We start from the raw sequence: 17,793 nt of genomic DNA on the forward strand, positions 1-17,793 counted from the left end.
ACCGTGAGAAGCAGGCCAAGGAAAAGGAGGGCTAGTGAGGGGGAAATAGAACTCAGGAACAGGTTTGGGTGTCTGGCTAACGAGGAGGGGACGCAGCAGGTGGTAACTGATGGTGGGAGGCAGAGGAAGAAAAGAAGGGCAGCTAGTCCAATAGACAGGGGGGAGGAGTTGATGGAGACAGCATCAATACTCGGCCCCGGGAGGATACAGGATGGCAATAGGGGGACTATAAGGGAAAATGGAGACAGACAGGAGTTACGGCCGCAGGGAATAGGGGATAGATTGGTAGATTGCGCTGCCCCTAGGCAAAGGCAGGTTTATGTGATTGGTGACTCCTTACTGAGGAGGTTAGACAGGCCTGTAACCAGGGCGGACCCAGAAAACAGAAGGGTGTGCTGTCTGCCGGGCGCTAAGATACGGGATGTGGACCTGCGGTTGAAAAGGATCCTAAAGGGAGCAGGTAAGAACCCCTTGATCGTCCTTCACGTAGGAACGAATGACACGGCTAGGTTCTCGCTAGAGAGAATCAAGGGAGATTATGCCAGGCTGGGGAAGACGCTTAAGGAAGTTGAGGCTCAGATTATCTTCAGTGGGATTCTGCCTGTTCCTAGAGAAGGACAGCAAAGGGCAGACAGAATTGTGAGGATAAATAGCTGGCTGAGGGAGTGGTGCTATAAGGAGGGCTTTGGGATGTATGGCCACTGGGAGGCGTTCGGGGACAGACAGCTGTTCTCGCGGGATGGACTTCACCTGAGTAGGGAAGGAAATAGACTTCTGGGAGGGAGGCTGGCTCATCTCATCAAAAGGGCTTTAAACTAGGAACTTGGGGGAGACGGTTGGGAGATGTCCAGTTGATCTCCACGCCAGATTCCAACACTGAAAATGAGGGCGAAGAGATAAGCACAGATATAGATAGGGGTAGGGAATTGGACATTACAAGGAGGGGGCGGATGGACACTAGGGGGTCCGTACCAAAGTGCATAACTAATGGGAGAAAGGATAGACAGCATACGGTAAGATGTTTATACACCAATGCGAGAAGCCTAGGTAACAAAATGGAGGAACTGGAGCTCCTGGTCCAAGAAATGAAACCTGATATCGTAGGAATAACCGAAACATGGTGGAACTGTAGTCATGACTGGAGTACAGGTATCGAAGGGTATGTGCTGTTTAGGAATGACCGGAAAAAAGGTAAAGGTGGGGGTGTGGCACTGTATGTGAATAATGAACTAAAATGTAAAGAAATAATAAGTGATGGAATGGATAAGACAGAGTCTGTCTGGGCAATGATTACACTGGGTAAAAGAACTACTAGAGCCTCCCCTGAGATACTGCTTGGGGTGTGCTATAGACCGCCAGGATCTAGCCTGGATGTGGACAGAGAACTATTTAATGTTTTTAAGGAAGTAAAAACTAATAAGAGCTGTGTGATCATGGGGGACTTTAACTTCCCGGACATAGATTGGGGAACAAATGCTAGTAACAATAATAGGGCTCAGATGTTCCTAGACGTGCTAGCAGATGAATTCCTTCAGCAAGTAGTAGCTGAACCGACGAGGGGGGATGCCATTTTAGATTTGGTGCTGGTGAGTAGTGAGGACCTAGTTGAGGAAATGGTAGTAGGGGACAACCTTGGCTCGAGTGACCATGAGCTAATTCGGTTTAAACTAAATGGAAGGATTAACAGAAATAAAACTGTGACTAAGGTTTACGATTTCAAAAAGGCCAACTTTAATAAATTAAGGCAACTACTTAGGGAAGTGGATTGGGCTAACATACTTAGAGAGCTAAAGGCAGATGAGGCCTGGGATTATTTCAAGCTGAAGTTGCACGAGCTGTCCGAGGCCTGTATCCCAAGAAAGGGGAAACGGTTAGTGGGCAGGAGAATTAGACCTAGCTGGATGAGCGGGCGTCTCAAAGGGGCGATTAAGAAAAAACAGAAAGCGTACAAAGAATGGAAAAGGGGGCAGATCGGCAAGGAAACCTATCTTATTGAGGTCAGAGCACGTAGGGATGCGGTGAGAAAGGCCAAAAGCCGTGTAGAGTTGGACCTCGCGAGGGGAATTAAATCCAATAGTAAGAGGTTTTATAGCCATATAAATAGGAAGAAAACAAAGAAAGAGGAAGTGGGACCGCTGAAGCATGTAAATGGAGTGGAGATTAAGGATAATCTAGGCATGGCACAATATCTAAATGAATATTTTGCGTCGGTGTTTAATAAGGCTAATGAAGGGCTTAGGAATAGAGGGAGCGGGACAGAGGGGAATAAAGGAGGGGCGATTGACATTACAGTATCAGAGGTGGAAGCCAAACTTGACCAGCTAAATGGGACTAAATCGGGCGGACCGGATGATCTCCATCCTAGAATATTGAAGGAGCTGGCGCGAGAAATTGCAAGCCCCTTGGTGATAATTTTTAATAAATCTGTAAACTCGGGGGTGGTACCGATGGACTGGAAAATAGCTAATGTGGTTCCTATTTTTAAGAAGGGGAAAAAAAGTGACCCGGGTAACTACAGACCTGTTAGTTTAACTTCTGTAGTATGCAAGGTCTTGGAAAAAATTTTGAAGGAAAAAGTAGTTAAGGACCTTGAGGTGAATGGCAATTGGGACAAATTACAACATGGGTTTACGAAAGGCAGATCGTGCCAAACCAACTTGATCTCCTTCTTTGAGAAAGTAACAGACCTTCTAGATAAAGGAAATGCGGTGGATCTAATTTACCTCGATTTTAGTAAAGCGTTTGATACTGTGCCGCACGAGGAATTATTGGTTAAATTGGAAAAGATGGGGATCGATATGAAATTCCAGAGGTGGATAAAGAACTGGTTAAAGGGGAGACTGCAGCGGGTAGTACTGAAAGGTGAACTGTCGGGTTGGACGGAGGTCACCAGTGGGGTTCCTCAAGGTTCGGTTTTGGGTCCGATTTTATTCAATCTATTCGTTACTGACCTCGGAACCGAATGTAGGAGTGGGCTGATAAAGTTTGCGGATGACACAAAGTTGGGAGGTATTGCCAATTCGGAGAAGGATCGGGATATTCTGCAGGGAGACTTGGATGACCTTGTAAATTGGAGTAAAAATAATAGGATGAGATTTAATAGTGAGAAGTGTAAGGTGATGCATTTAGGGATGACTAATAAGAATTTTAGTTATAAGTTAGGGACGCATAGGTTGGAAGTGACGGAGGAGGAGAAGGACCTCGGAGTCCTGGTTGATCGCAGGATGACTATGAGTCGGCAATGTGACGTGGCTGTGAAAAAAGCTAATGCGATTTTGGGATGCGTTAGGCGAGGTATTTCTAGTAGGGACAGGGAGGTGCTGCTTCCGTTATACAAGGCGCTGGTGAGACCTCATTTGGAGTACTGTGTGCAGTTCTGGTCTCCTATGTTTAAAAAGGATGAACTCAAACTGGAACGGGTACAGAGAAGGGCCACTAGGATGATCCGAGGAATGGAAAACCTTTCCTATGAAAGGAGACTCGAGGAGCTCGGTTTGTTTAGCCTAACCAAAAGAAGGCTGAGGGGGGATATGATTGCTCTCTTTAAATATATCAAAGGGATTAATACCAAGGAGGGAGAGGAATTATTTCAGCTCAGTAGTAATGTGGACACGAGAACGAATGGATATAAACTGGCCGTGGGGAAGTTTAGGCTTGAAATTAGAAGAAGGTTTCTAACCGTCAGAGGGGTGAAATTTTGGAACAGCCTTCCGAGGGAAACGGTGGGGGCGAAAGACCTTTCTGGCTTCAAGATCAGGCTTGATAAGTTTATGGAGGGAATGGTTTGAAGGGATAACGTGGTTTTAGTCAATTAGGCATTAACGTGCCATCGCGGGTAAAATGAGGGTCCGGCTGTAGAATCTTGCGTGTATGCTCGGGGTACTGCTGATCGCCATATTTGGGGTCGGGAAGGAATTTTCCTCCAGGGTAGATTGGCAGAGGCCCTGGAGGTTTTTCGCCTTCCTCCGCAGCATAGGGCAGGGGTCGCAGGCTGGAAGATTCTGTTGTGGGTGGGTCAGCTTTTGTGGCCTGCATCATGCGGGAGGTCAGACTAGATGACCATATTGGTCCCTTCTGACCTTAAAGTCTATGAGTCTATGAGTCTATTTTTGAATGATCTTCAAGGTGGTTAATGAGGCTTACTGTTATCTGGAACCCTTCCTATGGAAGGTAAGCTCTCACTGACCTGGAGTCTAACACTGCACCTCTGAACTCTATGCTTTGAGTTGGAATCACTGTGGAGTTTTATATGTTGGCTTTGAGTCCCAGTGAGGTGAAGAGCTATAAGGTTACTTGGATTGAGTTGGTCACCTGTTGGATGATCTCCTTGAATCAGCTAGTCTCTGAGGTATAGGTAGACTTGGTTTCCTTGTCTCCTTAGGTGAGCTGCCATGAATGCCAAGTACTTGGTGAATACCCTTAGTATTGTGGAAAGACCAAAGGGCAGGACTCTGTACTGATAATTAGATGTTTCTACAAGGAATCTGAGGTACTTCCTGTGCTGGATGAATAGATAAGTGGAAATAGGCCTCTTGCAGGTCAAGAGCCATGAACCAGTCCTGGAGATCTAAGGGAGGAATTATGGATGGGTGAGGCATGGGAGCCAGCAAACAGAACTGTAAACAGAGGCGTTTGAGTGGGAGTTCTGTTGGAGGAGAAAGGAGGAGGAAAGCCCCTGGTCCTTAGGGTGTGATGGTCTATACCAGTGGTAGGCAATCTATGGCACGCATGCCAAAGGCGGCACGTGAGCTGATTTTCAGTGGCATTCACACTGCCTGGGTCCTGGCCACCGGTCCGGGGAGCTCTGCATTTTAATTTAATTTTAAATAAAGCTTCTTAAACATTTTAAAAACCTTATTTACTTTACATACAACAATAGTTTAGTTATATATTATAGACGTATAGAAAGAGACCTTCTAAAAACGTTAAAATGTATTACTGGCACGCGAAACCTTAAATTAGAGTGAATAAATGAAGACTTGCCGAAAGGTTGCCGACCCCGGTCTATACTATCGTGTTCACCACTTTTACAAAACTATGATAAATTTTGTATAAAGTATTCCATGTTAGGTATCATTTGAAATGTCATAATATACTGAAGGTTATTGTCCTGGTAAAAATGTGTGTATCAGTGCTGTACGTAAAATCACAAGATTCTATAACATTGTAATAACTTGCTCCAAGGTTAAAAAAAAGCAAGCCCAAATCAGTTTTTATAGACAAAGACAATGGGAAGATGTGAACGTTAAAGAGGTCCCTAGCGAGACCCAAATCTGCTCCTGGGGTCTGTAGCATACCCCAAGCACTATCCCAAGATAACCTCTAGTACAGGGGTGGACAAACTACAGCCCACGGGCCACATCTGGCCCGAGGGACCATCCTGCCCGGCCCCCGAGCTCCTGGCCTGGGAGGCTAGCCCCCGGCCCCTCCCCTGCTGTCCCCCCTCCTCCGTAGCCTCAGCTTGCTCACTCCGCCGCCGGCGCAATGCTCTGGGTGGCGGGGCTGTGAGCTCCTGGGGCAGTGCAGCTGCAGAGCCTGGCCTGACCCGGTGCTCTGTGCTGCGTGGTGGCAACAGCCACCGGTGCTCCAGGCAGCGCGGTAAGGGGGCAGGGAGCAGGGGAGGTTGGACAGAGGGCAGGGGAGTTCGGGGTGGTGGTCAGGGGCGGGGTTGTGGATGGTGGTTGGGGGAGAAATAGGGGGTTGAATTGGGGCAGGGGTCCCAGGGGGCAGTCAAGAGGGGGGGGTTGGATGGGGTAGCAGGGGGCAGTCAGGGGACAGGGAGAAGGGGTGGTTGGAGGGGGAAGGGGTCCCGGGGGGGCTGTCAGGAATGAGAGGAGGGGTTGGATGGGGCGGCGGAGGACTGGGGGCAGTCAGGGGTCAGGGAGCAGGGATGTGTGGATGGGGCAGGAGTCCCAGAGGGGCCGTCAGGGAACAGGGGGGGTTGGATGAGGCAGGAGTCCGGGGGGGGGGGAGGGGAGATAGGAGGTGGGGGTCAAGCCACGACCCCCTCCCCTAACCGGCCCTCCATACAATTTACGAAACCTGATGCAGTCTTCAGGCCAAAAAATTTGCCTGCCCCTGTTCTAGTAGCTTTCTTTCCCAAAGTGATTTTGACTGAAATACACTCTGTTTTATCCATTCCATCACTTCTGATTTCTTTATAGTCTACCTTATCATTAATATACAATGCTACAATCCACCACCTTTACTTTTATTTCCGTCTTTCCTGAACAGCACATACCCTTCAATCCCTGTACTCCAATCATGACTTCTATTCCATCATGTTTCTGTTATCCCAATAATATCTGATTTCACTTCCTGCACCAGTAGTTCTAGTTTCTCCATTTTGTTACCCAGGCTCCTTGCTTTGGTGTACAAACATCTTAGTTGTTTCTGCTAGGCTTTGCCCACATTCCTTGAGTACAGTCATTCTACACCTAGGATCGCCTACCTGACTGCTAGCTTCATTGCTATCAGCACTATTTTCCTCTTGATGTCCATTCTCCTACACACTGCTGTTCCTTTCTCAATGGGGACCTGGTCTTTTTTGGAACTGGCTCCTCAGATACAGAGTCTGTGCTCAACTTTTTGGGAGTCTTCCCTTCATGCTCCAAAGGCTTCCCTTTCTTAGCAGACGCATGCCCCAATGTTGACGTGGCGCTGAATCTGTCCAGGGACAGACATACATGGGGTGTCTCCTGACCTGGCTCAGAGGGTGGTTGCAGGGAACGTTCCATCACCAACAGTCTGAGCTTTATTTCCCTGTTCTTCCTAGCCCTGAACTAAGAGCTAAACAAAAAGAACACTCCTGGAAGATGTGGGACTCCCGCAAACAATGGACACAGTTGGAATGTCCATCAATATAGCCTCCTGGGAAAAGAGGCAGTGTTTGAAGCCTGGCAAACCAGGCATACCTCATCAGGAGAAGACAAGTCTCCTGGAGAAACAGAGAGGGGAAACAGTCCTCTCACCTAAATTAACTCTCTATACCAGTGGTGGGCAACCTGCGGCCTGTCAGGGTAATCCGCTGGTGGGCCGCGAGACAGTTTGTTTACAATGACCGTCGCAGGCACATCCGCCCGCAGCTCCCAGTGGCCGTGGTTCGCCGTTCCCAGCCAATGAGAGCTGTGGGAAGTGGCGGCCACCACTGATCTATACCAATACTATTAACAACTTTAAACTAAATAACTTTGATGGAAAAACGGTAAAGAGAAATGGCTGAGTATCCTCTATGCAGACAAACTAGTGTTCTTCCTCAGGTCGAGGCAGCAGAGAAGGAACTGAGGGCAGTTTCCTCATACACCTCATATATCCACGGTGTCTGGCACAAGGAGATATAGGGCACATGTGCAGGCTGAACAGGCACTGCTAGCTAGAAATCATTGATCAAGGGCTCGAGAGGCACATGAATACCTGAAGTGGAGCACTCACAGGGACAATACTTGAAGAAGTTAAAGCTCCCTCAGGGACTGCTCTGATTTATGCTGGAAGCCACATGACCCACAAGCAGCCCAGAATCTGAAAGGTACAAAGGGGCTTTATAGCCTCCTTTACCCCCTTTCTCTCCAGGTGGCATCTTTTCCACTCAGCTTCCGGAAAGCATCACAGAATCTAGTGGATGGTTCAATTCCTAGGTCTGCCAGAATTGACCTTTGCAACCTTTCAGTTACTCCATCTGTAAAATAAAGGAGGAATGATACTTGCCTCGTAAGATAGGTGTATGAGGCAGTGGCAAAACTAGCTATTTTTCCCTAAAGAAATGGTTGAGCTATTTTTGGTTAAACTTTCTTAAAAGAATTTAAGAAAATTTCAGCCTGAACAGTTAAAGTTTGACAAAGTTTGACAAAAAGTATAGTTAGGCAACCCTAACTATAGTTGTTGGTAGGAGTTCCACCTATAATACACACACATACCCTCTCTCTGACCAATCATCATCTGAAAGACAGCAGGTTTTCAGGTATGGTCCTTCTGCCCTTTTATTATATACATTAGCAACTACAGCAGTTGCAACAATGGTTGCGAGCCTTGGATCCTTATTAACAAAGTGTGGGGTTCTTTAGGGAGTCTATGGGAGTTAAGCACCCAAACCCCTTTGAAATTCAATGAGATTTTTGGCATCTAACTAGCTTAGGTTCCCTACAAAATCCTAGTAAAAAAATCTGAGCAGTGACGGACGGAATGGTGTGCAGAGAACCAATCCAGACAACTGGATTCACTTGCAGAGCAAGTGGTCTCCTTGCTACACATCCCTGGAGACAAAATTGAGTTTGAAGATCAGAAAATTACTCAAAAGCCTGATTAGTCTGTTAGTGACTTTCTGACTCTCCATTCAGACAAACAGACGTATTGAACTTAGTGTATGTATTGGCTATGAGCTCTGTAAGGTCCAAGGGCAGGATTTTGGTTCCTTACCAAAAAACCTTGGGAGGATCAAGAAGAACTAGACTTTTAATTAATTGAATGATGCAAGTAACCCATCAGCAGCAGGTATATATTCAGTAAAAGCTGGAGGTGACAACAGAGCTTTTGAAAGCAGACACTGGAGCATCTGTATAATAAGATTTTTGGATTGTCATTTTGAATGTCACTCTGAAGCCTAGAATGTCTGTAGAGTCAGTATGTAGTGATGGAACAGCTACAACCATGGCTGAGAATTCTTTTTGTTCAAAATAATCACCAGATTCAATCATCATGGGGAGTTACAGTGTGTTACCATCTAATTTCAAAGTTCTCAGCCATTTTGACTTTACAAATTACATGCATGTGACAGCAAGATATGTATCTATGCCATGCCAAAAGTCTTAAATCATGGTGAAATCAGAGACAACTCAACCAATAACCACCCTTATTCTACAGATCGTTTACATGCAACTATTCCATTGGTTGTATGGGGGAGACTGAACAGATGATGGATTACTTGGACCAACTGCCACACCCATGGGGCAGCACAAGCTTTCAGCTACTGGTTTTAATATAATTAGTCTATCCATAAAGTCATTTGTTTTTCATAGATGTTATTCACTCTAGGACACAAATGCTATTTCAGATCAGGTTGGGTGGAGGGAGAAGGTAAATGCAGAAGAAATAGTTTTATACAAAATCATAATCTCTGGCTAGTTCTCTCTTGAGTAACACTAACCTAGAGCTGCTGTGAGAGGATTCAGCCTTCAATAAGATGCAGAAAAAGAAGCAAACCTGTGGAATATATAGAAACCACAGAGCTAAATCTGCATAACAAGACTCCAATAACTTGCACAGTGTGAACCTACTTCCTGTTGTGTCTATGGTGTGTCTATGGAGCAAGAGTTGCAAGTGACTTTGAAAAAAAGAAATGTTAAATGACAAGGTTTGAAATGATGAAACAGGTTTTGCACAGGTGCAATATAAACATTTACTTAGGGTTTCTAATTCTTTGTGCCACTATACAACTGCATTTTCCAAACACATATGACCAGCGGGACCCATATGACCCCTTCTCACCGCAAGAGAGTGAGGCCCTAGCAATTCAGTAGTCCAAGGAAGCCCCATGCCCATAGCTGCACCTGCTCCCTGAGACATGTTGAAGTCATGTTTCCTGTGCCCTCTCCCATAAGGCCACAGGTCATTCAAAGTACCACTTTTTCATTTTGGTTTCTAATAAAATCTGGATAGCAGAATAGTTACAAAGCTGTGATTATTCCACTTATCTGTACAAGCCTTATTTCTCACCACAGAATCTGGCTCCAGTTCCTCAGTAGGTAGGACTTTGTGACTGTGGCAGGTAGAACAGCTCTCAATTTCCTGCAGGAGTTTCAAAAGTTTCTTCTGTTGCCTGAAACATAGTTAAACTTTTAGGAATTTTGTTTCTAAATCTTTTACTTGGAAAAAAAATACTGAGTTAGAGTAAAGGTGAAGAAAACTCAGAATGAAAAAAACCCCACCTAACTCATGCAGGACATTACAATTATTTTAAAAAACCCTATTAGAAGCCCATGAAATTCAGACAAAGATGTACTTAAAAAGCAATGCAAACATTGCTTTATTTCTGCCCCCGTATCGACAGCAGCAGCATTTTTCTTTGTTTCCCACATACTTGCTTTGTAAGATGTGCTATTTTTAGATAAAGGATTTTTCTTAAGGGCTTATTCACAGAAGGGGAATTTAATCACAGTTTATAAGTACCTACACATGGGAAGATATTTGATACCAGAGGGCTCTTTAACCTACATGTAAGTACCTATATGGGGAACAAATATTTAATAGTGGGGTCTTCAATCTTGCAGAGAAAGGTATAACACAATCTAATGGCTGGAAGTTGAATCTAGACAAATTCAGAGTGGAAATAAGTGTACATTTTTAACAGTGAGAGTAATTAACCATTGGAACAACTGAACAAGGGCTGTGGGGGATTCTCCATCACTGACAATTTTTTAAAAAAAGATTGGATGCTTTCTAAAAGATATTCTCTAGGAATTATTTCAGGGAAGTTCTCTGGCCTGTGCTATAGATTCATAGATTCCAAGGACAAAAGGGACCACTGTGACCATCTAGTCTGACCTCCTGTATAACAAGCCTTATTTCCAATTTGAATTTGTCTAGCTTCAACTTCATGTTATACCTTACTCTGCTAGATTGAAGAGCCCACTATTCAAATATTTTTCCCTGTGTAGGTACTTATATAATGTAATCAAGTCACCCCTTAACCTTCTCTTTGATAAACTAAACAGATTGAGCTCCTTGAGTCTATCACTATAAGGCATATTTTCCTACCCTTTAATCATTCTCAGGGCTCTTCTCTGAACTCTCTCCAATTTATCAACATACTTTGTGAATTATGAGCACCAGAACTGGACAAAGTATTCCAGCAGTGGTTGCACCAATAGAGATAAAATAACTTCTCTACTCCTGCTCGAGATTCCCCTATTTATGCATCTGAGAATCGCATTGGCTGTTTTGGCCATAATATCGCACAGGGAGTTCATGTTCGGATGATTATCCATCATGACCCCCAAATCTTTTTCAGAGTCACTGCTTCCTAGGATAGAGTCCCCCATCCTGTAAGTATGTCCTATGTTCTTTGTTCCTAGATGTACATGTGATGTTGCACTCCATATGTTTTATGGAAATATGCTAATGAGTGTGAATATAATGTAACTGGAATATGCTTTATGCAAAAGGTCTCTTGTAAGGTATCATTACAAAGCTTATGATCTACTGAGTGTGTTCATCCTATTTGTTTGCATGTATTATTTCTATGTCTGGAGTTAGGAGAATAAGGTATAAACTTGTATTACTGATGTAAACATGTTAAGTGAAAGCCATTAAGGGTGCTTCAGCACCAATGAACTGTGAATGGGTTTGTTTACCTGCAAGCCTTCCTGTGTACCTGTCTTCCAGCTATTAGGTAATGAAGAAGCAGGTCTTACAGTGACATGTGATCACCTGAACTGGAATCCATCTTAAACCTGGTGCTTTTCCATTTAGAAGGGGGGTGGGGACCCAGAGAGACAAAAGATTCCCGCCTTAGGCCAAAGCTATAAAAGGGGGTGGAACAGAACAAAGGGGAGTGCCAGTCATGAGAAATTCCCTAGTTACCACCTCAGCGGGAACTAACAAGGACTGTACCAGGGGAAAGGATTGGGCCCAGACTAGGAAGGAGTCTAGTCTGTGAAAGAAGATTACTGGAACATCTCTGCGGGTGAGATTTACCTGTATTCAGTTTCTTAATGTATTAGGCTTAGACTTGCGTGTTTTGTTTTATTTTGCTTGGTATCTTACTTTGTTCTGTCTGTTATTACTTGAAACCACTTAAATCCTACTTGTTATACTTAATAATATCATTTTTGTTTATTAATTAACCCAGAGTGAGTGATTAATACTTGAAGGAGCAAACAGCTGTGCATATCTCTCTATCAGTGTTATAGAGGGCGGACAATTTATGAGTTTACTCTGTATAAGCTTTATACAGAGTAAAATAGATTTATTTGGGGTTTGGATCCCATTGGGAGCTGAGTGTCTGGGTGCTGGAGACAGGAGTACTTCCTGAGCTGTTTTCAGTTAAGTCTGCAGCTTTGGGGGCGTGGTTCAGACCCTGGGTCTGTGTTGCAGCAGGCTAGCGTGTCTGGCTCAACAAGACGGGGTTCTGGAGTCCCAAGCTGGCAAAGAAAACGGGCTCAGAGGTAGTTTCAGCACATCAGGTGACAGTCCAAAGGGGGTCTCTGTGACCGAACCCATCACAGTACACATTTACATTTAGCTGTATTAAATGCATATTGTTTGTTTGTGCCCAGTTTATCAAGCAATCCAGATTGTTCTGTATCTGTGACCTGTCCTCTTCATTATTTACCTCTTTTCCAATTCTTGTGTCATCTACAAACTTTATCAGTGATGATTTTATGTTTCCTTCCAGAGCATTGATATAAATGTTGACTAGCATAGAGACAGAAACTGATTCCTATGAGACCCCACTGGAAACAGACCCACTTTATGATGATTCCCCATTTACAATTACATTTTGAGACCTATCAGTTAGCCAGTTTTTCATCCATTTAATGTGTGCCATTTTAATTTTATATCATTCTAGATTTTTAATCAAAATGTTGTGCAGTACAAAGTCAAACACCTTACAAAAGTCTATTACATCAACACTATTACCTGTATCAACTAAACTTCTAAACTCATCAAAAAAAGATATCAAGTTAGAAAGGATCTGTTTTCCATAAATCCATGTTGATTGGCATTAATTACATTACTCTCCTTTAATTGTTTATTAATGGGAGTCCCATATCAGCTGCTCCATTACTCAGGATCGATTTAAGATTGACAGGTGTATAATTATCCCTGTCATCCCGTTGACTTTTTTTTAAAAATTGGCACAACAATAGCTGTCTTCTAGTCTTCTGAAACTTCCCAGTGCTCCAAGACTTATTGAAAATCAACATAAATGGTTCAGCGAGCTCCTCAGGCAGCTGTTTTAAAACTCTTGAATGCAGGTTACCTGGACCTGCTGATTTAAAAAGGTCTAACTTTAGTAGCTTCTGTGTAACAACCTCTAGAGACATTAGTGGAATGGAAAGAGTGTTATCATCACCATATGATGGGACTATGTCATCTAATGTTTCCCCAATACAGAACAGAAATATTTATAGAACACTTCTGCCTTTTCTGCATTATTGATAATTCTATCATTTTCATCAAGTAGTGGACTAATACAATTTTCAGGATTCTTTTTGTTCCTGATATATTGAAAAAATTCCTTTTTATTGTCTAACTTTGCTGGCCATAGAGTTCTCCTTGAGTCCTTTGACTTCCCTTATCAATTTTCTACAATTCCTAACTTCTGATTCATATTCCTTTCTTTCGGCTTCCCCCTTATTGCATTTGTTTTAAATAGATAGATAGATAGATAGATAGATAGATAGATAGATAGATAGATAGATAGATAGATAGATAATCTGTTGTGACAAAGTCAGGCCAGACGGCTGCAAGAGGGTCCTGGAAGGCTGATATATTAGCCCTAGAATGTTAAAGGCTCTTTTTCCTACAAGCTGAAAAGTGGTTACCTCAGGTCAATTATGGACACCGGAATCCAATTAAGGGCTGCCTGAGGCCTTTAAAAACCCCTCCTCTGGGGAGAACAAGGGGGAGAGGGAGAGAGAGAGAAAGAAAGACAAGCTGCTGCCAGGCTAGTGGCAACAGGGAAATAAACTGCTCCAGGGCGAGAGGCTGTGTTCCTTCCCATAGAGGAGACAGCCAAAACTGAGTGCCTGCTTCAGGAAGGACTGACACCTCAGGGCAACCAACAGGATGACACCTTGCCCCAGCGAGGCAGCAAAAGGTACCCCTCTGGGTTTTTGTTTATGAGACTGTTTCTTTGGTGGAGGATCACCCTTAGGCCGACCCTCAGGCCTACCCTGAAAATACAACCAAGGGAGCACAGAAGGGGGAAGGCAAACCCTGCCTGAGTGGGACTGATTACCCCAGGCCCACCATCGCCTGAGGGGGAAGCGCTAAGGCTAGCAAGAGAAAAGAGGTGTCTTGCCACACGATATATCTATATTTATATAAAGATATCTATAGATAGATATATAAAATATTCTGTAAATATATAATAATATACTTACTGAATATAAAATACTATAAAATATTCAGTAAGGATATAATAATAGCTGCCTTCACGTCTCCTCTAAACCAGGTTGTTTTGTTAACCAGCACAGCCTTCTTTGTGGCTGTTTGGGCATCTAGTAAGGTGTTCTTAAATGATTCCCAATTATCAGTCACATTTTTCTTTGTTAAATTCTTCCTCCCAGCTGATTTAGCTCATAACTGTTTTCAGCTTTGTGACTTTGCACTTATTGTAGCACCAAATATATATATATTACTGGTCTGAACTTTATTCTGCTTGCACCTCCTTCTCAATTGTCAAGTATTTGGTTTCCCAGGGGAACAGCTTCCTGCTTACATACAGTACTGGATGTTCTTTGCCAGCCACCTCCTCGGACAATATGGCCCTGAGGCCCATCTTGGGGGAATCCATTTGGAGGATGAACTGTTTTGCAAAATCGGGCCTTCCTGTGCTCTTCTCTGGTCTGTCTCTGGAATCTCCTCCACTGCTGAACTACTTCCTCTTTGAATGCTCCCACCACTGGAAACATGCCTAGCAAAGGCAAGGCTTCTGTGTCCAGAGTGGCTCCTTACCCCTTGCCTCGTTGGTGCAGGGTTGATAAACCCCATCACACACCCACTCTCACCTGAACTATAGCAGAAAAGTCTGTTGAACTTTTAAGAAAACCAATATTTTCAGCCTCTCCCCTGTACATAACCAAGATGCTGGTCATCCTGCCTTTTACAGGGCAGAGACAAAATATGGGACACAGGAAGGAACATCTAGAAAAATATTTTGTGGTAAGATTTATCCCATTACACAGAGCAGAAATTACATGCTTCTAGAAATAATCACAAGAAAGGATGAAACCAGACAACTACAGTATATGATATCAAAAATCCAGTACCTTAAGGAAATCATTCTTAAATAAACTAATATAGCTACCTGCTTCCCAAATGGCCAATTCTTTCAATAGCTTCTGTGACTACAGTTGTTTCCTGTTGTTTTTCTGAAGGCTCAGTTGTTGCAGAAACAGATGAAGTTGAAACAGAAGGCAGCTATGTAAGAAAAGATTAACAAATTTTATGTACACTATTCCCTACACACACAAAACAATATGAGTTGTGGTTTGTGTCTCTGAAATGAATGAGAGTATAGCCAAATTCTGATCTTAGCTAAACTAATGTAAATCCATCCTGTTTCCATTGAATTTAATGGAATTAATGTGGATTTACACTGGTATAGCTGAGATTAGAATCTGGTCCTTTACATGTAATACTATAGGCAGGTGAAAATAATGTAAAAGGATTACCTACCACTCTTTAAAATAATTTATTAATATGAGATTTAAAGCATATATCAAAGAGCAAAAATGCAATTTCCTTCCCACTTTCAGCTTGCACTACTCCAATGTGCTTTCATGAAAATAAGAAATTACATCCTGCAATGGCAGTCCTCTGCTGATAATACTTTGAAAGAAAGAGCACTGCCCTTGTCTCAGGATCCTGCATGTGAACAGGGCAGAAACTCCTCACATTCCAAGGCCTAAAGTCACTGGTGGGGCCTGGTGCTAAAACCACCTGCTCCTTTCACATTAGATTATAAAAACTGCTTTTTAGATCCCTTTAAAAGCCCACTTGAGTGCACCCTTCAGGTGACAGACTTGGCTTCATTCACCTCTGTCAAGGGTGGAACTCCAAGGCTCAACCACTCTTGCATTGAATCTGTGGATTGCAGTCCCCCTTATTTCCCAACCATGATAACATGACAGTCCCAACTGAACCTGCAAGAAAACTTCTCTTGGGAGACTTGTGAACCATGGTTAATTAAAGTGACTCAAAACTGACTTCTTCAAAACAAACATATTGTTTATACACCCAAATGTAGATAGCCAGCAGAAAGGGATAAAACAACAAAAGGTCTATTTGCCTGGGTCTTACCTAACTCTTACCCTTTCCCTGAAAGTTTCCCATAAGTTCCACTCAGTCCAGGCCCCCTACTTCTGGGTTGCAAGAGACAGCCAGGCCGTGCAGCATTTTCTGCCTCTCTCTCCCTGTCTCTCCTACAGTGTTTCCCCCAGGCAGCTGATGCCCACACACCCCTGCCTTCCTCTGTAGGAAGAAGTCTTTAATGGTTTAATGTTCCTTTGATTCTAGGCTCAGGCTGGGGAAAAATAAATCTGCTAGCGTGGCTGGAAACAGCATTTTCCAATTAATAGTTCCCACATTATTTTCTTAAGCACAGTTGGCATTCTCTTTGGAGGAACCTTGTGTCTGTCATTCATTTCCTGCTTGTTTTCCCCTAACAGCTTTCTTTGATTCAACTTCATGCAGTCCTACAGGACGATATCAAGCACTGAGGTACACAGAACATTCATAAAAAAATGCAGATATCTCCCCGGTTCTTCATAAGAATATTCCCATGTTTATCACAATTGTACAAAGTACAAAAGATTACATAACCTTTAAATGCTGAAGGAAGAGTGAGCTTTGATCTATCACATCACACAGCTTTCAGAGAACAATTACTAGTGTGACAGATGGTGAGCTTCTCTGTAATTATTTATAACTACTATATGTTGACCTGGTTATTGAGAAGTTTACTGTGTGAATATATTGGTTTAATTTAATAGTAATCTGTAAGAAAATAAACAGGAAGGAAACAACAGCTCAAGATAAGCTACCCTATAGTGAACATTAGAGGGTTATTGTAGGACAATGGGTGAGCCATTGGCTCTGAGGAGCCTGCCTCAATCTCCTGCGGAGCCTGCTGAATTGGTTTGGACAAGCAGAGCCAAAAGCCTGTCAACTGGCAAGCCCAAAGGAACTCTAATGGGATAAAATGAGGTTCTCTTTCCATGGGGAGGTAATTGTTGGGAGAGCTGTTCAAACTAACACAGACACCTACTGGGGTATCTGAAGAAGCGAGGCCTGCTAAGGACACCTTCACAGAATGATAGGGCTTTAGGTAAGAAAGACATGCATGTTGACTGTTTTAAAATCCTTTTTCTCTAAATGCTGCTCCTATTGTTAAAATTAAGCAACATACTGGCTTAGGAAGGCTGTCACACTTTATTCATCACTGGTCACAGACTCACAAAGGGATGGATGGAGGTGTACACAGATGGTTCTTGAGGGCTCCAGTAAACTTTCATTAATGGCCATGATAAGTCTCCCTATGGTGGAAATATGAAGAATTTCTTTGTGCTGCTTCTCTTGGACCACTTCCAGGGGTATGCCTGAGGTTTCCACCATGTGTTTCATCAGGTCCTGGAAAAAACAGTTACTAACCTGCTCAATAACTGTTCTTGTTTGAGATATGTTGTGCATGTCCATTCCATTCTCAGTGTCTGTGTGCCCACCGCAGAGACATCAGAAATTTTTCCCCTCAGCGGTATCCATTGGGAGGCTCAAGTGCCCTCTGCTGCCATGCACCACTGTGTGGACATATAAAGGGCAGAGCCACCCCTAACTCCCCTCAGTTCCTTCTTGCTAAAATTCCAATGTAGAGGGGCAGGAGGGAGGGTCGTGGAATGGACACGTGACACATTTCAAAGAATAACAGTTATTGAACGGGTTAGCTTTTCTTCTTCAAGTGATTGCACATGCACATTCCACTCTTGGTGACTCTCAAGCTGTGAAAACAAGAGGTGGGATTGGACAACAACTCATCCAACTCTAGCATTGTCTCCAGAGCCTTGAGCCACAGCA

The 17,793-nt window shown here is 43.5% G+C and overlaps 1 protein-coding gene across 1 annotated transcript in view; it reads right to left on the bottom strand.

Moving 5' to 3' along the window:
- Window positions 1-17,793, bottom strand: part of KATNIP (katanin interacting protein) — a 201,618-nt gene that overhangs the window by 100,519 nt on the left and 83,306 nt on the right. Inside the window, exons 10-11 of the mRNA XM_065412567.1 lie at window positions 15,029-15,141; window positions 9,709-9,811 (exon numbers count right to left, since the gene is read on the bottom strand). Coding sequence (XP_065268639.1) covers window positions 9,709-9,811; window positions 15,029-15,141 — 216 coding nt within the window. The remainder of the gene's footprint in view (window positions 1-9,708; window positions 9,812-15,028; window positions 15,142-17,793) is intronic.

This window comes from Emys orbicularis, chromosome 10, assembly GCF_028017835.1.
Source record: "Emys orbicularis isolate rEmyOrb1 chromosome 10, rEmyOrb1.hap1, whole genome shotgun sequence".
Classification (NCBI taxonomy): domain Eukaryota; kingdom Metazoa; phylum Chordata; order Testudines; family Emydidae; genus Emys; species Emys orbicularis.